This window comes from Larus michahellis, chromosome 1, assembly GCF_964199755.1.
Source record: "Larus michahellis chromosome 1, bLarMic1.1, whole genome shotgun sequence".
Classification (NCBI taxonomy): Eukaryota; Metazoa; Chordata; class Aves; order Charadriiformes; family Laridae; genus Larus; species Larus michahellis.
In genome coordinates, this window is record NC_133896.1 from 135476400 (window position 1) to 135495572 (window position 19173).

Genomic DNA, 19173 nt, shown 5'->3' on the forward strand with positions numbered 1-19173 from the left:
AATGAAGAGGAGAAAAAGCCTTTAATGGATTGCTATAAATTTCTCCACTTTTTCTATGATCTCAGTAATCTCTGGCATTTCCTGTCTTTGCAGAGTGCTTTTTTATTCACTTCAAGAGACAGCCTCAGTCAAAAGGTAAAAAGGGATATGAGAGGGAAAAGACTTGCACAGCTCCCAGCTTAATTCACGAAAGAAAACACCGTGGGCTCTGCAGACAGGCCAAATTAAACTACTGAGAGTCTATTTTCATCAGAAGAAGGTGCAGAGAGGGAAGGCAAAGGGAACGCTGAACGGGGCTGTCAGTCTGAGACCGTGGGTTCCAGGGCAGAGGTTCCAATGGCTGCTGGTGGGCAGCAGCCTCCTGACCAAGCCGGTCTGGCCGAGGGATAGGGAGCGTGCGCTCAGCCGACGGAGGAAGCCAACAGATCCTACTGGCTCTGGAAAAACATTACAAGTTGCAGCTGGAGAGGGTGCAGCGAGGACCACTACGGGTAGCTGGGCTCTTGTTCTAGCAGTCCTACGAGCAGGTTTCTTGAAGAGACGCTAAGATACTAATTACGCAGGGTATGTATTTTTGCAACTAATTTTTTCAGCTGTCCAAATTGGTGAACTATATTTTCTCCAAACAATTTTCATGTGAATAAAATCTAAAAATTGTTCAAACTACAAGTTCTCAATGGAGGGACAACTATTAGTGCTCGAAGTGGCAGATTGTGTGCATTTACATTTCCATCTGCCTTCTTGGTAGCTACAGAAAATTGCTAGATATGATTTTTCTTTTCTAATCTGAAGTGGGGAAGCTTTTCTAACTACTATCGTCTTAATTCTGACAATCGCCCTGGTAATTCTGCTTGAATTTGTCCCACTGTGAGAAGCCCACTCTGCTTTTCAGGCCAACCGCTCTTGGTGGACAGGACGCCTGGGCAGCAGAAACCCCTCCGTGCAGCCTAGCATGCGGCTCCAAGATGGATTTTTTATGATGGGGGAAAAAAAAAAAGGTGAAAACTTCGCTCATGCAGCTGATCTTGCAGCAGCTCCACCACCGGTGGCCTTCTCCATGTGTCGCAGACCTCTCCATAAACACCCCTCCATCTTTACATGGCTTCTCAGGGGGCTGGAGACACGGTGCAGGCTCTTGCCAGGGGCTCCTCCAGCAGAAGTGTGAGGAACAGTCTCTTCCTCGCTGCAGGGAAACCTCAATAGCTCCAAGTTCACAGCCCACCGTGTTAATTAATGACTTGGCTCCTCCTTCTCCCTTCCAACAGGAGAGAGGGGGGGTTCCTGCTGTAAACCCCAACTTAAAGGCAGGGCCGGTCACAGCTTTTGGGAATCCCAAACATGGTTGCTGGGGAGCCCTGGCAACTCTCCTCGAGCCTTGTGGCACTGCCTGGGGTGCCGGTGGCCTGGCATTGGTAGCTGCAATGCACGGAGCCTCCGATGCCTGCCCTGCCTGCTTGCTGCTCTTTCCTGGAGGGTCACCTGCAGGGGCGACGTCCCCCGTCAGGGTGATGTCCCCCGTCACACACGTCCAGCCATCTATCGAGAAAACCTGCCCCCTGTGCGCTCCGCTAGACGGGAGGTGAGGTCTGACCTTCCAAGAGCAGGAAAGGGGACACGATGCGGGGCGCTGGGTGTCCCCAGCATGGGCTGTCCGGCTGGCAGCAGCTCGTGGTCCCAGGGGAGCATCGCCCCATGTGGGAGGGAGAGCAGAGGGGTGCCGTCCCCTCCGACGCTGTTGGAGCAGGATGTGGTTGCCCTCCCAGGCATGGGCAACTTCAGGACTTCTCCAGCTGCCGGCCGGTGCCTGCAGGAGAGATCAAACCTTCTCGCACGCAGGAACCATGCCGAGGAGCTGCTGCTGCTGACATTGGGACCTTGTGTGTGTGTGGGGTTTCTGCAGGCGCTTCCACGCTGTCCTTGCAGCATGCTATTTATCTTCCCTCTTCCCTGGCTGTGCCCAGATCTTACCTGCGTATCTTAATTCTCATCTGTTTTCGCATAAGATACATTTTAGCCCTGCAGCATTGTGCTGCTATGACAACAGGCTTGCACTTCTGCTGCCTTCACACCCTTGTTTTTCTTGTATTAGGACTCTTCCCCTCATCTTACAGCCTTGCTCTAAAGACATGACTTCATTCTTTAAATTTTTTTTGTTTAGCAGAATCCACTATTTGTTCTGTTGACTGTTTCCCTAGAAGTGTTTTTAGTACCGGAGCTACCTAGCGAAGGTGGAGACCTACTATATCCATTGCTACATCCACAGTTGACTGCCTGCGTCCAGGCATTCAGAAGTAGCCAAAGTTTTAAAATAAAGGGTACATTGCGTTAGGCAGGATCGCGACAGACCCAGCTTTCGGATCTGCTGAACAACCAGAACTCACTTCCACCAGCTTTGAAAATAATGGCTTAAGCGTGCCATGTTTGTACAGCAAAGCAATTGGAAATACCACAGACACGGGAATATAAATATGGTTATTTCCTCCACGAGTTTCCTCATACGTCGAAAATAAGCGAGGAAATCTGGGAAGACCGTAGACAAGAGTGTGCAGGCACACACATTGACAAGGATATAATAAAGGAGCAGACAGAGGAAATAAAACCCCAACAAGTATGAGGTCTACAAAATTTTGAAGTTAAAACGTTTTTTTCTGCAGTAATCAGAAGTTACGCAGTTCTTAAATAAAGGTGTCCTTAAACAGAAATACCTAATTTTACTATTTGCTTGCATGTTCAAATAGATATTTAATCAGTTATCTAGATCTACTGATGGTCAGTTACATGAGAGGGGCAACGTATAAGCCCTGTCTGAAAAGATGTAGTTAGGAGAGTTTTTTTTTTAAAAAATAAACCCTCATCTACAGATTTTCATAGAGGGAAACTGCAAATGCAATCCCCTTCAGTAAGGCATGTTACATTTCATTCCATCTTTGCGTCTTGTATCGTTAACTAGAGTTTTTGCCAAAAAAATATTAGTACTGTGTTATTGTTATAAACACAATAACGTAAGTGGAAGAGAGGATATCCTTCTGCAAAAAAAGGGAAACCTTTCATTAAAAAAAAAAGAGAAGCCTTTTGTAGTATAACACAGTTAACTCACTGTAAGTACAGAGGAAAGAACAGGCTCAAAAGGATACCTGTCTCAAATTCTGGCTAAATCGGAATATATTTTCTGCGGTTCAAAAAATCTGCCTAGGTTCGTATGCCTTCAACCTACCAAGTTGCTAGCTGCAAGTGGAAATACCACCAGGAATTGGTAGGGGGCTGCTCTTACACTATTTTCAGGTGGGATTCTAGGCTTAGAGGATTTGTACAGACTTTACATAATCATCTGAACTTCTGCAGGATGGCCCACGCCAAATAGCCCAATTATTGTTGTTTCTCCAAGCACTTCTTGGAAATACAGGGGTAAAAGCACACGTGTTTTTACTTCCTACCTCTCCCTTTCTTGAAAGAGTGAGATCTTGAGGAAGAAAGGTCCTGCACGCCGACAGCGCGGGATGCCAGTACCCCGTGCTCTGTTATAGAGCAGGTACAGCAGCAAGTAAAATTTCGTTATTGCCCTCCCACAGTATCTGTCTCATGATGCATCTCTTACATATACCGAGGAGTTTTGGTGGATCACCTATTTAAGGCCAGAGATTCAGGATATGCTTTCACTTCTCCCTTTCTTCTGCAAATGGCTATGCTAGCTGGAAAGGTAACATTGGGATGGCAGGCCTAGGATGGTTTAAGCATCCATGGGGAGTTACAAGAACCATGGATGGAGATTTATGCAGAAATTAAAAAAAAAGGGGGCATCATCTTCAAGTCAAAACTATTATATAAGGCAGCCACATGCCTCCCTGCTAACAAGCAGGAGAGACCTTGCGTGGAGCAGCTTGTACGTTCAGCAAGACCTGCCACTGCCACGTGAGCAGCCAGTGTCCTGCTGGCAGATGCAGGCTGTCAGCGGGGAGACCCACGGCAGCTCCTGCTCTGGCAGCGCCGCTTGAGACCTGGGGCCCGAGGCAGCCGTGAGGCTGGGCCCTTCCCTGAATCTCCCCCCCAGCCAGCCAACAGGGTACGGCGCAGTCGTGGTAGCAGTGGGATTTCTCAGGCTGATAATGTGCCCACAAGGAATTGCACTAAGCTAACCAGAGTATGTCAGAATGCCACCAAAATAGTTATTCCATTAACTAGTTAATCAATTGGGATGTTAGAGTGATTAACTTTTGACAGTACCAGCTATGTTTCAATCTCAGCTGCTCAGACCCCAAAACTTTGTATCCCTTTTTAGTGAAGGGACAATAATGCAAGCTGACTTCTTCCTCTGCCAAAACCAGAGGAAATCTCCTTCCCTTGCCACATTGACTAGGGCAGCCACAGCGGCTCAAGGCTCGTTCCCTTCCCTCCTTGGCTGATGAGGTGGGATAGGGCAGGTGAGGAAACTGAGAAGAGGTGCTGCAAGAAAAGCCGGTGCCTGCCTGGGGCAACCATCCTGCTGGGTCTGCCGACCTCCTGCTAGTGGGTGGAGATGCAGCAACAACCACGCGGGAGGAGCCAGTGTCCAACCTGACGCCTCTTCTGAAGCAAAACGTCGCCCTCGGGGAGGACATCCTTCTCCGGAAGATACAAGCAAACGCTGCCGTATAGGTTCTCTGCCCTGACTGCGCCTACACGGCAGCATCTTCAGGAATGCAGGTGGGATTACTCTGTGGTTTCACTCAGGACACTTATTTACAAGCATGGCCCTTTGAGTTGGTTGGCCCTGGACTGGGGCTGTGGCTGCCTTTGCTTCCTTCTCCCCTTCACGCAACTGCCTATATATAGGAAAACCTTGATGGCCACCTTTCCCTTTATCCTTCCCTTGGCGAGCCCTGTTGACACAAAATGATGTCGCCCTGCATCAGCACGGATAGAACAATATTGGGAGCTGGGAGCCCTCCCTCCCGTTTGGCTCTGCTTTGACCCACAGGGCCGTCCACAGGGGTGGATAGGCGGCTGCCTGAGCCTGGCTCTGCCCACAAAGAGAAAAATAATTAGGACAAAGGACATCATCTATTCTGCACAAGACATACTGGAATTAATTAGATAAGTAAAGAGCTGGAAATAATGCACCAAATATGCCTGACAATGTCAGATTAACAGCAAGAGTAAACAGTCAAATGGCAATGGTGTTCATTATCTCACTAAATGAAAAATAATCATTTTGTTAGCAAATTCTGGCTATTAAAAACGAGGCAGTGTTAAGCACTGACAGAACTTTCTAAGTTACAGCTCTTCCGCTGATGTGATAAATCTTATGCAGAAGTTTGCCTGCGTAAAGGTTCTGAATACCATTTATTTGTGTGTCACTGTGCTATTGATAAAACTACAGACCTCTAAAGAAAGCAGTACAGAGAGAAAAAATCCATTATCATTATTATCCTATGACTGAGTAAATGTGCACATACTGGATGCGAACGCAATTCATGGGACAAGAAAATGAAGGAATGAAAATCGTCTCTCTGGAGTTTTCTCGTTCGCCAGTAACATTCTTGTTACTGTTACTTAGTGAGTCGATGCTCATTAAATCTGTTTGCTGATTACCGTTGGGTAATATGTCAACAGCAAAAAAACGAAAACATAAAATACTGAGTGGCTCTGTACTATAGTTCTGTATGTGCCTACAGTGGAAATAAAGCATAAATAAATCCACTGTAACAGTTATGCCCTTGTTTAGTAAACAGTGAGGTCTCCCCAAAGTCTCTTACGATAGGTATTTGCATCTATTTTCTCATTTTAGAAGAGACACTCCCTGAAGCGATTAAAAAAAATTGACATTGGCTTTTGTACGGGCTGACAGTTTGACATTCAGGGGGGGGAAAAAAATAAAAAAGCAATGCTGAGTCTCCGGGGTTTCCACAAGGCAACAGCGAAAACGTGCAGGATTGAGCTAGCCACACCTCTGGTTATTTGTAAATGTTCCTTTCCTTTCTCTTGGCTGAACTTGACCCTCTTAACACGCAGTTCTCGCATCTGTCCTCCCTGTTTTTCCTTCCAAGACTGTTCAAAACTACCGGGGTGTAAACTAGAGTACCAGCTTCAATAAATGCAGGTTTCCGACATGTTATGACATACAGTATGGTGAGATGTCCTGTTAGATTGTGACTCGCACACTCCGCGCCGCTCAAGTGGCAGGGAAAGATGCTGCCCGCTCTAACTTGAACCGGCAGCACAGGCTGCACCATGCCTGCAAATCTACAGCTGAGCTGGATTTTTCTTCATCTCTGAAACCAGCATTTTCTGTGATGGTGGGATAGGAGCGGAGGGGAAAAAAAAAATAATACTACCCGCTAAAAATAATCAGCGGAGTTATGTCGTTTGCCTTCACCAGCAGTGAGAAGGGGGGTTTTGCGCTACCCCTCTCCAGGCAGAAATGCAGTCCAGACACAGCAGCAGCCCCCAGCAGCATTCCCGGCAGCCTGGCAGACAGGTACCTAACTGTTTTTGAAGTTTGAGTTCATCAAAGCCCGAGTCGCCTTCACTCGGGAGCACGGTAGAGTAGAGAGGCACCGAAAAATTACTGAAAGCAAGCAGCCTGCCCTTCTCGCTCACCCGAAGCAAATAAAACCGAAACAGGGAAAAAAGGAGAAAGGCGGGGGGGAGAGAATAAGAAAAGGAGGGAGGGTGGAAGAGAGCGGATCCCGCGGCGCTGGCGGGGAGCGCGGTGCCGGGCAGGCATCCCAACTGTTGCAGGGAGGTGACCGGGTAGCTGCGGTGGCAGCGGCGGTGGCGGGTGGGCAGAGGCCGGGATGCGCGGGTGGGTCAGCGGCGGCGGCGGGGGTGTGTGTGTGTGTCAGGTGCGGGGACCGGTCTGGAGGGTGGCGGGGAGCGGGATGCGGGGCGCCGGGCCAGGCGGTGGCCGGGGCCGGGGGACCCGCCGCGGTTACCTTGAGGATGAGATCGGTGTGGTGCTGGTCCAGCATGTTGGCCTTGCGGAAGGAGGTGATGATCACCCTGCCGTACCTCCCCGGCGTCTGCAGGTCGGAGTAGAGCCGGTGCTTGGAGCGGTTCACCGGGAAGAGGCTGTCCACCAGGTTCCTCTCGATCTTGGCCAGGCTGTGCGTGGGGGCCAGGAGGTGCTCCACGCTCTCCTCCACCTGGTAGCGGCTGAAGCTGGCGCCCAGCAGGATGGAGATGAGCACGGGCGCCGAGGCGAAGAACACCGGGTGGCTGGCGACGAAGTGGCCGAGCCGGGAGAAGGACGTCCCCAGCCCCCTGTGCAAGACCTGCCGCAACATCCTAGTGCGGAGGGCGCGCAGGAGGGCGAGCGCCGCGCCGGGGCCCCCGCAGCTCCCCCACGGCCCCCGCAAGACCATGGGGCAGCCCCGCCGGGCGCCGCCTCCCCGCCGGCCGCGGCTGCGGGGGGCCGGGGGCCGCCGCCGCGCGTGTCTGTGTCGGTGCGTGTGCGCTGTGCGTGTGTGCGCGCCTGCCCGCCGGCGTGGGGCGCCTCGGGCGCTGGTCCTCCCGCAACGCCGCCGTGCCCGAGAGGAGTTTCCCAGCGCCTCCTTGCCTGACTTGCCACCAACCCACCGCCCCTCGCCGCGGCCGCGGAGCGGACCCGCCGCGGGTGGGGAGGCGGGGGGGGGGGGGGGGGGGGCGGGAGCCCCGCCGCCGCCGCGGCCCCGCCGCCCCTCGCCGCGGGAAGGCGAAGGGGCAGGCGCCGCTCGCCGCTCCCCGCCCCCGCCGCGGAGTTTGCGCGGGAGCGGGGCTGCCCGCAGACTGCTGACTAATCCCCCGGCCGCGGCAGGCGGGGCGGGCGCGGATAAGCCCTCCGCGGCGCCCCCGCCGCCGCCCTCCGCCCAGGGGCGCGGGGGCCACGCCGGGCGGCGCCGAAGACGGGGCGGCGGGGCGCAGCGCGGCGCCTCCCGCCGGGGCCGCCCCGCGGGCCGCGCTTGGGACGCCGCGGCGCGCCCCGCCCCGCCCGTCTGCCGGCCGGCTCCGCCCGCCGCCGCCGGCACCGCCGCGCCGTTACATCCCCCGCCCCGCACCGGGCCGCCGCCCCCGGGGCGACCGGGTAGCGCAGGCTGCCCGCCCCCCCCCCCCACTCCCCCACCCCCCGACGGGTGGGCACCCCCCGCGGAGGGGGAGCGCGGTGCGTGTCGTGGCGGGGGGAGGGCTTTGGCTCGGGGACCCGCCGCCAGAAGCGTGTGGCCGCCTCCCCGCGTGGGACCGGGGCGGGCCGCGTCCCGGGGTGCCCGACGGAGCGATCCCGCCGCGCTGCCTCCCGCGGGGGCGCGGCGCGGCACGGTCCGCTGGCTCCGCGCCGCCAGAATGGGCATGTGCGGGAGGCGCCGCACATGCCCATTAGGGAAGCCGGGCGCCGGCGGCGAGGTTGCCCCTGCCCGCCTCACTCTCCCTGGGCCCCCCGGCGTCGTCCCTGGGGCCGCCCCGGGCTGTCCCGGCAGCGCCCGGTGCGGGGAGACCCGTCCGGCCCCGCCGCTGCTGCCGGTGCCGTGCCGGTGCCGTGCCGGGGAGCGGCGCTCCCCGAACCACAAGCCGCTGCCCACCTTGTGTGTAGGTACAGCCCGTCCCCCCGCGGTGCGATCGGGGGTGGAGGGGACGGCCCCGTACTTTAATCACAAATTGCAATTAAATAACGGAAACGAGGAGAAACGCCGGTGTTGGCTGGGGCAGCTCTGGCTGGGTGGCACACTGGGGCACACTGATTCTCGTCGCCGTCAGCCAGCCCTGGATGGAAATTCTCAAACCAACGGTGTTGGTGTTCCCAGTCCAGTTATGGCCCAGGCCGGTGGTTTTACAAATCGGGCGGCAAGGAAGTTTCTGTTTGACAGCTGTCGGACCTGTTGCTGTGTGTAACGGCAGCAGCTCCCTGTTTTGGTTATTGATAGACTTGACAGTCATCCGTCCTTTTGCATTTCAGTGGTGTCTGACCTAAGGTAATGTTTTGTCACGGACGCTTCATGCACAAAAACCTCCTTGACATCATTCCCATCTCCTCACTTGCGGCTAGGTCACACAGCTTGAATGCTAAACTCTTCCTATGTTTCACCGCTTCTCGGGTGGCAAGCAAGTGAATGGGCTTGGTTGAGCAGTGCCAAGTTATGGCCAGTAAGGTCCCCACGTCCCCTGGTTCTGGGGTTCGTGCCCAAGCCTGGGAATTGCTCCAGGCAGTACCCTGCCTGCGGGGCTGGTGTGGCTGCATCCAGAGTGCCCAACCCAGGGATGCTGGGGTTTGCAGGGATGCTGGGGTTTGTTATATGATCGTGCCCCTGCTTGGTTCCACTCTGGTTCATGCTGGTGGGTCCCTACTGCTTGTATTGGTCCTACATGAGTGTAAGAAAAAGAAAATAATTAATTTGAATATAATTTGAAGAAAACCTCAAAAACGGAAAAAGAAGCAGGAGCACAGAGATGGGAGTGGATTGGGCCCAAGTTTGCATGAAGTTTGCTATCAGGTCAGGTGGCAGAGCCCCGGTCTGTCATCTCCCAGGAGTCCAGTGCTCTCCCCTTGCTGCCTGTTTCCAGCTGTACGCGGATCACTGCATGGGCTTAGTCACATTGTCGTATATTAGGGGGAAACATGGGGATGTGCCCAGTGCTTCATGTCATTAGCAACAAGCAAAGAGCTTTTGTCATTGCTGCTGACAGCATCATCTGTGCTGATTTTTTTTTTTGTTTGTCTCCATTAAAAATATGTTATCATTATTAAAAATGAGGGGAATTCTTATTTCAGTAACCATCCGGTGGCTGATTCGCGGTTCTCCAGGGTACCTCAGGAAAACTAGTTTGAGGGGGTGACATTCAGCCCAGTTCTCAGCACAATAACTTTGGGTAAGCTATAGGTGACCCCAGGAAGAATATATCCATCTTGTGGGGGCAGAGAGGGAAACCGATGTATCAGCAGTTCTGCTGGATGTTCCTCTGTCTTCCCAGACCAGTGTCTGTTTTATTGTCTCTTGTAACCAGCGTCAGGCTGCACTGTTACCTGCGGTGGAAATCATGTCTTTCCAAAGGTAGCCGTGGGTTTTCACCCCACAAAATTCTGCCTCCCCTTGGCCCAGGGAATTGCCTTGTCTTTGACTGTGGCGTTGCCCACAGGGGAGGGACATGGAGGGGTGGGATGTCAGGCAGCTTGACGTGTGCTGCTAGAAACACAGCTTGTAATGTAACCCCACTAAGCGAGAATGTTACGCTGTCCTGTGGATGTTACCAAACCAGAGGGGAAACCTTCTGTGTACTCCTCACTCTGCAGATAGTGAAATCACCTGGCTACTGACCATCACTGCTCTGATGCTCCAAAAACTGCCATCAAAATGTGTTCTGTGGTAATATAGTTGCCAGGAGTGGAGCAGCTGGAGGCCTTCCATAAGTACTCTGTGAGGAGCAAAGCACGGTTGAGGTCTCCCCTCCATTGTAGGGGAAAGCTCCGGTGGCTGGAGCTCTTGTTGGTAACACGTGGTGGGCAGCGTGCATTAACCTGCGAAGCATTAACCAGCTCTGCCTGTCTTTTGGAGGAAATGGAAGGGTAGGATTTCTATCACATATATGTGCTACTCTGCTCCGGCTCTGAATGGCGCTTTACAAAATAGATAATGATGTCTCATTGCTCCAGAGAGTTCCCAAACTAAATTAAGAAGAGAACGATGGGAAGAGAATCATACAATGAGGTGCAGATGCTGGGAAGAGCGATAATGAGGGGGAGGACAATATGATTATGTCCTTTCAAAGCAAACGCCTCAGGGCAGCTACTTTTGGGGACAGAGTGTAAAAGGGAGATGGGGAAGACGTGACTCATACAGACGGCATCTGCGCAGGGTTCAAGCCTGCTCGCAAGAGCAGGCCTGTCCGCTGTGAGACATTTGTTGACTCTCAGACCTGTGCAAAGAGACTGCTTCGACCCACGCTCAGGAGCTCTCGAGGCCAAACAGGTCTGGTGGTGGCTTAGCATGAGGCCATGCTGTTGTTCCCGGGGTCTGCAAGGCCTGGATGTGTCAAGCACCCCGCAGCCCAGGCCACAGGGCTTTACCTTTTTGTGAGCACAAGCAGGATGCTGTGAACATCCAGAAACGAGCATTTCTCTCTGCATCTGCTCAAATCTTGTTACAATGGCAAATTTTAAAACTAATGCGAGAGGAAGAAGTGGACAAGGTTTTATTTAAAATAACCTCTGCCTCCTACCTCCCCGAAAGGGGTCCAGTGAACGAAAAAGCTGAGAGAAGTGGTGGAGGAGGGGATTCCTGATGAGTAACTTCAGATGAGTGAAGAGGGCCTAGGGGAAAGGAAAGGTGGCAGGAGCAGCTGGGATGGCTGTGGGAGGTATGCAGAGAATTAGGATTTTGCGTTGTTTAGTTAGGCATGAGGAACTAGAGAAGATATTTTAGGAGCGTGTGCAGGGGATTTAGTGCTGCGAATGGGGAATGATTTTTGCAACAGAGCACTGAGCAATGTGTGATGCAGGTTCCAGCTGGAGCTTGGAAAGAATGAGGTTACCCACAGTGAGGAGATGGGTAACAAAGACCTTTTTTTTTTTTTTTTTTTAAAGGGAACTAAAAAGAAAATTTTCAAGGAGAGTTTAATAATTATGGCTAGATTCTTAAGGGATGCAAAACCTTTTTCACTGAAGTTCTCTGCTCAACTACACCTGCTGAAAGTCTAGCTGGTGGTGTGCAAAGACTTTACGTTTTGTGCCAAGGGATTGAAACAACATGTAGCCAGCCCAGGACGGCTGGGAGAGCAGTAGCTCTCATTGCATCACCCAGCTGAGCTCTGCTCTGTATTTCTTGGCCATAGGTCTGGGACCTGGGCCAATGCCAATTAAACTGGTGCGGGCACAGACAAGGTTAACGATAAAGTTAATCTCCCATTGCTAATCGGTGAGGGAACCTCACAACTTGTAGCTTTGTCCATTTGCAGTTAACAGAACAGCGGAGCAGAAGGAGGCCTCTTCCTTATTTCCAGCCTGGGTTCCATCACAGTAGGAAGATTACCCAAAAGTATCTCTCTTTTCACTGATACATGCAGCACTTCTCCCACAAGGATGGCAATTTGCTTATACTGAAAAGGGCTTTCTAGAAGCGACCATGGGAAATTCTAAGCCAGTCTCAGTGCAGTTAATAGTTTGTATTTAATCAATGAAATTGTTCACGTTTCTCTTTTCATCTCTTCAGTCCCACCTTCTCTTGGCTGGCACCAAAGAGTGGGGCATCATGGCCATGAATGGCACGATCAGTTTGAGAACCCTACAACTAAGGTGATTTTTTTAACTCTGCAACCAGAGAAAGCAGAAACAAAATAGAGGATCAAAGCAGAATTTTTAGCATGTGTGATCTCTCTCAGAACAAGTCCTTTGGGGCATGAAGGATGGGGCTGTCTGAACAATGGCTGCCTTCTTAACCCAATGTGCAAACCATGAAGCAATAGCTTGCCAAGGCACGGCCACACATTTTGCAGTCTGCATCCACACATTTCATTGCCAGAATTCAAGATGGCTGATTTCTTACCTCCTGAAACAGGCTACTGACGAAAATCAATTGTGTTGAAATTTTTCCTTCAGCATGCATAAGCCCCTAGTGTTCACCAAACGGAATGGAAGAGAGAGGTAAAGATGAAGAAGAGCTATGGCTGTGCACGCACTTTGGCGTTGCGCTCCCCAGTGCCCTGACGTTCTGCCACCCGTGACAGGACATACATACTCTAATTGGACTTGCTAATGCAGATCTTGGGAAAAGTCACAGGAACTGAAATATCTTTTTGCATCAGCAACGAGGAAAGAAATCCTCCCTCCTGCTCCCGCACGACAACATCTCCTTTTTGCAGCCTGTCCTGTAAAATGCAAATACGTAAATGCTCCTTTTGCTGGCCTGTTCCTCTTATTGGATACAGAGATATATAAAAAGAATGTAAATCACCAGGAAATACTTTGACAGCTGGCACCCGATTCTTTCCCGAGTGCCCTGATGGTCACTCTTCAGCAGCTCTTTGCTGATTCATGAGGACTGCTAAGAGAAAGCGTGTGTGACTTATCTTTTATAGAGTGTAATAAAAAGAGGGAAGTGCCCTGTGTGGCTGGAACTGCAGTTCTGTGGTCTGTCTCTGAGATGCTCCATTAGCCTGCTGCTGGCAGCGATGACACAAAAATCGGAGATCCCCGATTGTACCATTAACATGAACAGATTGAAAAAACAAACTGGAATGTAACAGGGAGCCCGTGCTTTTTTTTCTCTGCTTGTATGAAAACTCAGTAGAGGGGAAGCATGGTTCTGTTCCCTTGCATGTTGGCACAGGCTGCACAAAACCACAGCTCTGCGTTTATTAGGGTTCTCCCATATTATGTTAGATCTAGATTTGCTTCTTAAGCTGAAGCCTTTGAACCATCGCTCTCTGGCTCTATTTTTGGCTAGGCCATCTGATATTTGTGGTTGCCCAGGTTATTAATCACGGCCTCTCACCTGTTTCTTTAAAACAGTGACTGCTGACACTTCTGTCAGCCTTAGGGAAGGGTCTTTCCTTTGCCATAAACAATAATGGCCTGAAAAAAGGTCTTTGCAGAAAGCTGGATTAAGATCTTATTTTGAAATGCAGTCTAACTGGTCCTGATGTACTGAAATGTTACAGCTAATATAAGCAGACGAGTCAATTTACAGCTTTCATACTACATTTTAAGAAACAAAACAAGCAGACAAGACAGCACAATAAATCTGCCTGGTGTCCCAGTCTGGTTGATGTTAATTGAACGCAGTTGTATCAAATGACTGGATGATGCAGCTTCCTAAAAAAAATACGAAACAATGAATTTTGTCAAGATCTTGAATTTGTCCAAAGAAGCAGAGGACAGACTTAAACAATATATTCTTTGGGAACCAATGAAGAAGGGTAGCTGTGGATGTGCTATCCTGTGTACACAATACAAAGTTCATATGAGAATAACCCTGATGATACTAGAAAAACAATTACATTATTCAGGATTCAAGGGAGCAAAAGAAAAAAAAGGTATCATTTGTGGATAAATTATTTTAGAAAAATAGGAATTTATAATTTATCTATCACAGGTAAGTGTAAAATGTATGACATTTTTACTTTAAGAGTAAAGCACTGCTTTAAGAGACAAATAAGTTTTAGTATAAAACAAAACATTAACTGGGAGTTTAGTAAATATGTCTGGAGACACTGGGATTTTGGCAGAGTGTAACTCCTAGAATAGTATGAATGGGTTTTTTTCTGTTTATGTGTCTTCATAAACAACTGGGCAAAACAAGTAAGCTGCAAGTGAAAGCAAAAGAAAGTACATGGAGCTATTGAAATAGGTTAGCATCTGATTTCAAATTTATGAACAAAGGCATACATATGCACACATATATACACATATATATGTGTATGTACACACACATGTACACCATACATATATATGGCACATATGTAAATGCTTTTTTATATATATATATTTACATAGACAGGCTTAAATGAAAGAAAGGGATATTTAAGTCAGATACTAGCAAAATTTTCTGACAGTAATATCTTTTCGATATTAATGTGGAGCACTAGAGTCACCTGGGAATGGTGTAGGCTTTCCAGTATTGGAAGATTTTAAAAGCAAGCTGGAAAAATGTGTAAGGTGTGACATAAGTATTGCTAATCCCACCTTGGGGTAGAAAAACGGACTAGGTGTCCTTGAGGTCTCTGTCAGCCAGCACTATTTCCTGTGACTGTGGGGTATAGCCAAAAGATGGGTTAGGTGTTACACATACACATCTGATGAAGTGTAAGAAAAATAGCCTGTGATTTGCAGATGCAGAGAGGCTTATTACGGAGAGCAGAAGATGGCTCCCCGCTAGCTCACCTACAAGAACAGAAAACATGGGTTTGGTGGTACACCCTGTCAGAGCAGCTGAGCTGTACAGACAGGGCTGATCAGCCCATTTCTCCCCCGCCTTACTGCTTCACATTCTGACTTATGCCCCCTTTATAGCCTTTGGCTAGGCTTTGTGTCTCTAAAGCTGTTAGTAAAGACAATTATATAAATATAAATTACAGATGTACAGCTTTGGGACAGCACGCTCTGACTCAGAATTGTCTTCATACTGCTCTGTCACGTTCTTCCACCTGCATCTAGATTGCCTATTGAGTCATATTGACAGTGTAGTTGGCTATAAAGTAAGAGACCTTCAGTAAAGGACATTAAAAAAAAAATCTTATTTTTTCTCCAGTCTTTCAGAACGTATACATGAACTGGTTTCAGGTTGACTAGAGTTTAGACAATGCCACAGAGGTTTTTCATCATTTACAGGATGCAGCAAACAAGATGGACCAAGGAGTGAAAGCTGCATGAATCAGGTTCTACCACTGCTGCATGGTCACAGTCAATTCACTGTTAATCTCCCCTTGCCTCAGTTTCCCCATCTATAAAACTGTGATGAGAATGGTTGTCTGCCTTTCACAGGGAGTGGAATGAGCACAATCAGCAATTTAACAGCACTTAGGAAATACAGTATGATATACCAATGTGGAGTTGTATTCGGGCCAGAGAACCCCTTATTTGTAAGATCATTCTTAACGTTATACTTTGTTATGCTTATCAATGGTTATTAAATGTCAAAATGAGCCAAGTAATACAATGAAAAGTAAAGGGGAAGTGAGTTTTAGTTGCTCTTGAACCAGCCCATTTTCAGCTTCCCACAAAAATATGGATCCCATACAGCCATTGTCACAGCCCTGCTCCAGTGCTTTCTCAATGTACACCAGGCAATTGCACCAGGTATATACTTGACAAGAGTTTGGACGTACCTCCACGCTGTTTCTCTGCTGTGCCTTGAGCTGCTGCTGTTCTTTCTGTCTGCCACAAACATGTCTTTCCCCTGCATTGCTGTAAGTAGCCATGAATGAAGCCAGGGACTGGCTGCAATCAGGAGAAAATAGTAGAAGAGGACCAATTAGGACCTTCGAGTAGCAAAACAAATGAACAGAACAAACCAGCCACATTATTTTAAAGCAGGGGATTGGCCATTCATACATCCCTTATGTTACATGTGATCACTAAAAACGTACCACAGCCATATCTCAATAGCCCTTAAAAATGTCCCATTACTTGCTTACCCCATGTTGCCGTGTAAAGAATATGCAGGAAGCTTAGAATGTCCTTGAGGATTGTGTTTAGGGTAAGCCAACAGACTGCCTGGTTTTATTTTTAAGCACTAAAATTCTCCCATGACAAAGCATGGAATGTACAGTTCCGGAAGAAACCCACTGCAGTAAGTCACAGGTGTACATTTTATGAGCAGGTGAAATGCATACAGCATTTGATAGAGAGCACTTATTCTTAAGGCGTGCAATTTCAGTTCAGAAGCATTAGATATTTAAGCAGATGTGTATTCAAAGTAAGAAAGCATCAGATTCCTTTTTCTTTTATGTGCTTTTCATAGGAGTGGCTTGATTTTCCAATTGTTCCTGATGTTCCTGAGATAAAAACAGAAGCAGGGAATTATCCTACTGTACGATGTACATTTGATCTTTATAGGGTTTTTGGGTTTGCTTTCTATGAAAGCTGCATTCCAAACAGTGCTTTCTGCTCATGAATATAGAATTATATTATTACTGTAAATTTAACATGTTTTTTTACATTTTAATCGAGGAGCTGGTATTCTACCTGGGTAAGTGCCCATCAGCATTATATGACACACAATTAAAGCAGAGTGTCAAAACCTAATTTTCTAAGGCAAATGTTTAAAATTGCTTATGTGCCTATTTTTGGATCAAAAACCCTTATCAAGCTGTACACTGGCTTTTCTAGCAAATATGAACGTGCAGGCCATGGCAGTATGAATCATCAGCTTGCCTCTGATCAGAATTCAGGATATATTCTGGTTTGTGTATAATACTAATTGAGTTTGCGTTTGCACCTGAAAGCATACACTTTATTTTGACTGCATGGAAATATCATACGAGGAAAGATTTTTTTATATTTCAACTAAATTTACTGTACATTTGAGGAAATCATTAAGAGTGTGGTTTGGTTTTTTTTTTTTTTTTCCCCTCAAGGCTGCTGAAAGCTTACATTTTGGTTCATGGGAGATGAATGTTATTCCTAAGACTAAAAACAGTATTTCATTATTCTGTAATATTTATGTCACAGTAGTAGTTAGAGCCTCCTCTTGCTGTTCCTGTAAAATTCTTCCCAAATTCACTAAATCATAGTAATCTCAAAAGTCACTATTTGCACATGCTTAGCAGATGGTTCCTAAGAGATGGCTGCTTAAACCACACTGTATTTAGCATGCTCAGTTTGGGGCTTTGCAATTGCTTTTTTTGGAAGCCAGGGGCTGCTCTGGTGCCTGGCAATTCTGCTAAACTCAGGGAGGTTGTTCTCCTGTATTTTTTTCAATGCATCCTTCTCTGATACCATGGAAGGTGAATTAGTCTGACTGGAATGGGGAGAAACAGAAGTGCATGGAAATGCAGAAATCTTAGGAAGCTGATGGGGAATCATGGTGCAGAGGGCAACTGGGACCAGGAGGTGGGATATAACAGTAAGAGAGTGAACCCCAGGCTTGGGGAACACATTACTTGAAGGAGTGGAAAATGAACAGGGAGATGTGCCTGCCACCACCACCATACATCCCTCTCTTTGTATTCCTGGGTCTCTTCTGTTGCCAGAGAAGAGTAGCACCAGTCACAGTAACGGGAGTGTTTCATCCTCCCTTGGAAAGTTTCCCTCTCGGCTTGTGAGGTCAAAGTCTGTATATTAAGAGTTCAGATCTGCCAGTGGGTCCTCTGAGACAATACTGCATGCACGAATTCATGTGGGGGAGGGGAAGCCATTTGCTTTAAAATCACCCCCCTGGCCTTCGTTCCAGAATTTACATACAGATATATATTTAAAGAGCACTCAGGTTGAGAGTCAAGCACTGAAATGTTCAGAAACACCTAATTTGAGATGCCAATACGACCTTAATTTGGCCTCAGTGTGCACACACATTTTACTTACATGGTAGCACATTAACTTTTTTTAGGATTAAGCCCTTCCTTCTCAGGTGTCCACGATCAATTAGGGAAGGAGTCAGAGTTGCGTAAGGAATGAGTCTGTTCCCTGGAGGCCAGACCCTGCGTCATTTGCTGTAGGTGCTGGAAGGAAGCCGTGAATGAAAAGAAGAGGAAAGAGGAAAAGAAGAGGAAAGATTCATGAGTTATGTAGCTGTACACCCTCTTGCAAATCGGATTTTGTCTTTGCTTCTCACCACTATGTCTGACTGCCTGGGGACCCCAATACTTGACAGCTGGGAATTATGACTTTGTCTGGGTAAAGGTATGGGAGGAAAGGGCTTGAGAGGGGGAAAAGCTGCAGTAAGGTGGGTGAACTCAGCCTTAGCCTCTGAAATTTGTTATCTGTCTTCTTGTCAGGGCCGGGAGATCCTTTGAGTGAAAGAGAAAAATCAAGATAAGTGACACTAATCCCTGGCTCGCTGATCTGTAGCCAGAGGTCCAGGTGGCTTGGAATGGCCAGGACAGAGGTGAAACTGGCTGCAAGGCCGAGAGAGAAGGAAAGGGAGCGGGATAGGAGGAATGGCCAGGCTTTGGCATAACCAAGCTCATAGATGTGGCAAAAAAAAGTAACGAGAAAGGGAAACCTTCAGTAAGGTGGAGTCCAGGGTCAAGAGAGATTGTTGAGCTCGGCTGTTTCTGGGTAAAGCTTTGTAATTTTTCCCTGTGTGCCATTGCTGAGGCTCTGCCCGTCCCACCGCTCCCTGGGGATGCCGCCCGCCCGCGCATCGGGCTGTAAACACAGAGGATCATCCGGGAAAGAAACTCGACGAGTTCTTCTTAAGAACGCACTGCCTTCCATTGACGCTGCCCGCCATGTTGCGGATTCCCCTCTCCCCCAGTTCTTGGAAAGAGCCTACGAAGGAGCTCGCCGCCTCCAGCCGCCTCCGCCGCCTGCGGGCCGTGCCCGCCTGCCAACCGACACCAGGGAGCCCCTCGGCTTTCCCTTCGCCGAGGGCGGGGGGGATAAAAGGGCGAAAAATGGTTGGCGGTGAGGGAAAGTGGCCGCGGCTCCTGCCCCGCCGAGGAGGAGGCGGCGGCGGGCGGCCGGGCAGCGGCGGCCGCGGGGCGGCGGTGTTGCGCAGCGCTCCCGCGGGCTCCGCGGGGCCGGGCCGGGCCGGGCCGGGCCGGGCCGGGGTCGGGGCTGCCGCTCGGGCC

At 49.3% G+C, this 19173-nt stretch overlaps 1 protein-coding gene across 1 annotated transcript in view; it reads right to left on the bottom strand.

Annotated features, from left to right (window-relative positions):
- Positions 1-7850, bottom strand: part of PTCHD1 (patched domain containing 1) — a 40016-nt gene extending 32166 nt beyond the window's left edge. Inside the window, exon 1 of the mRNA XM_074604880.1 lies at positions 6912-7850. Within this exon, the coding sequence (XP_074460981.1) occupies positions 6912-7340 (429 nt within the window). The 5' untranslated portion in view covers positions 7341-7850. The remainder of the gene's footprint in view (positions 1-6911) is intronic.
- Between the last annotated feature and the right edge of the window lie 11323 nt (positions 7851-19173).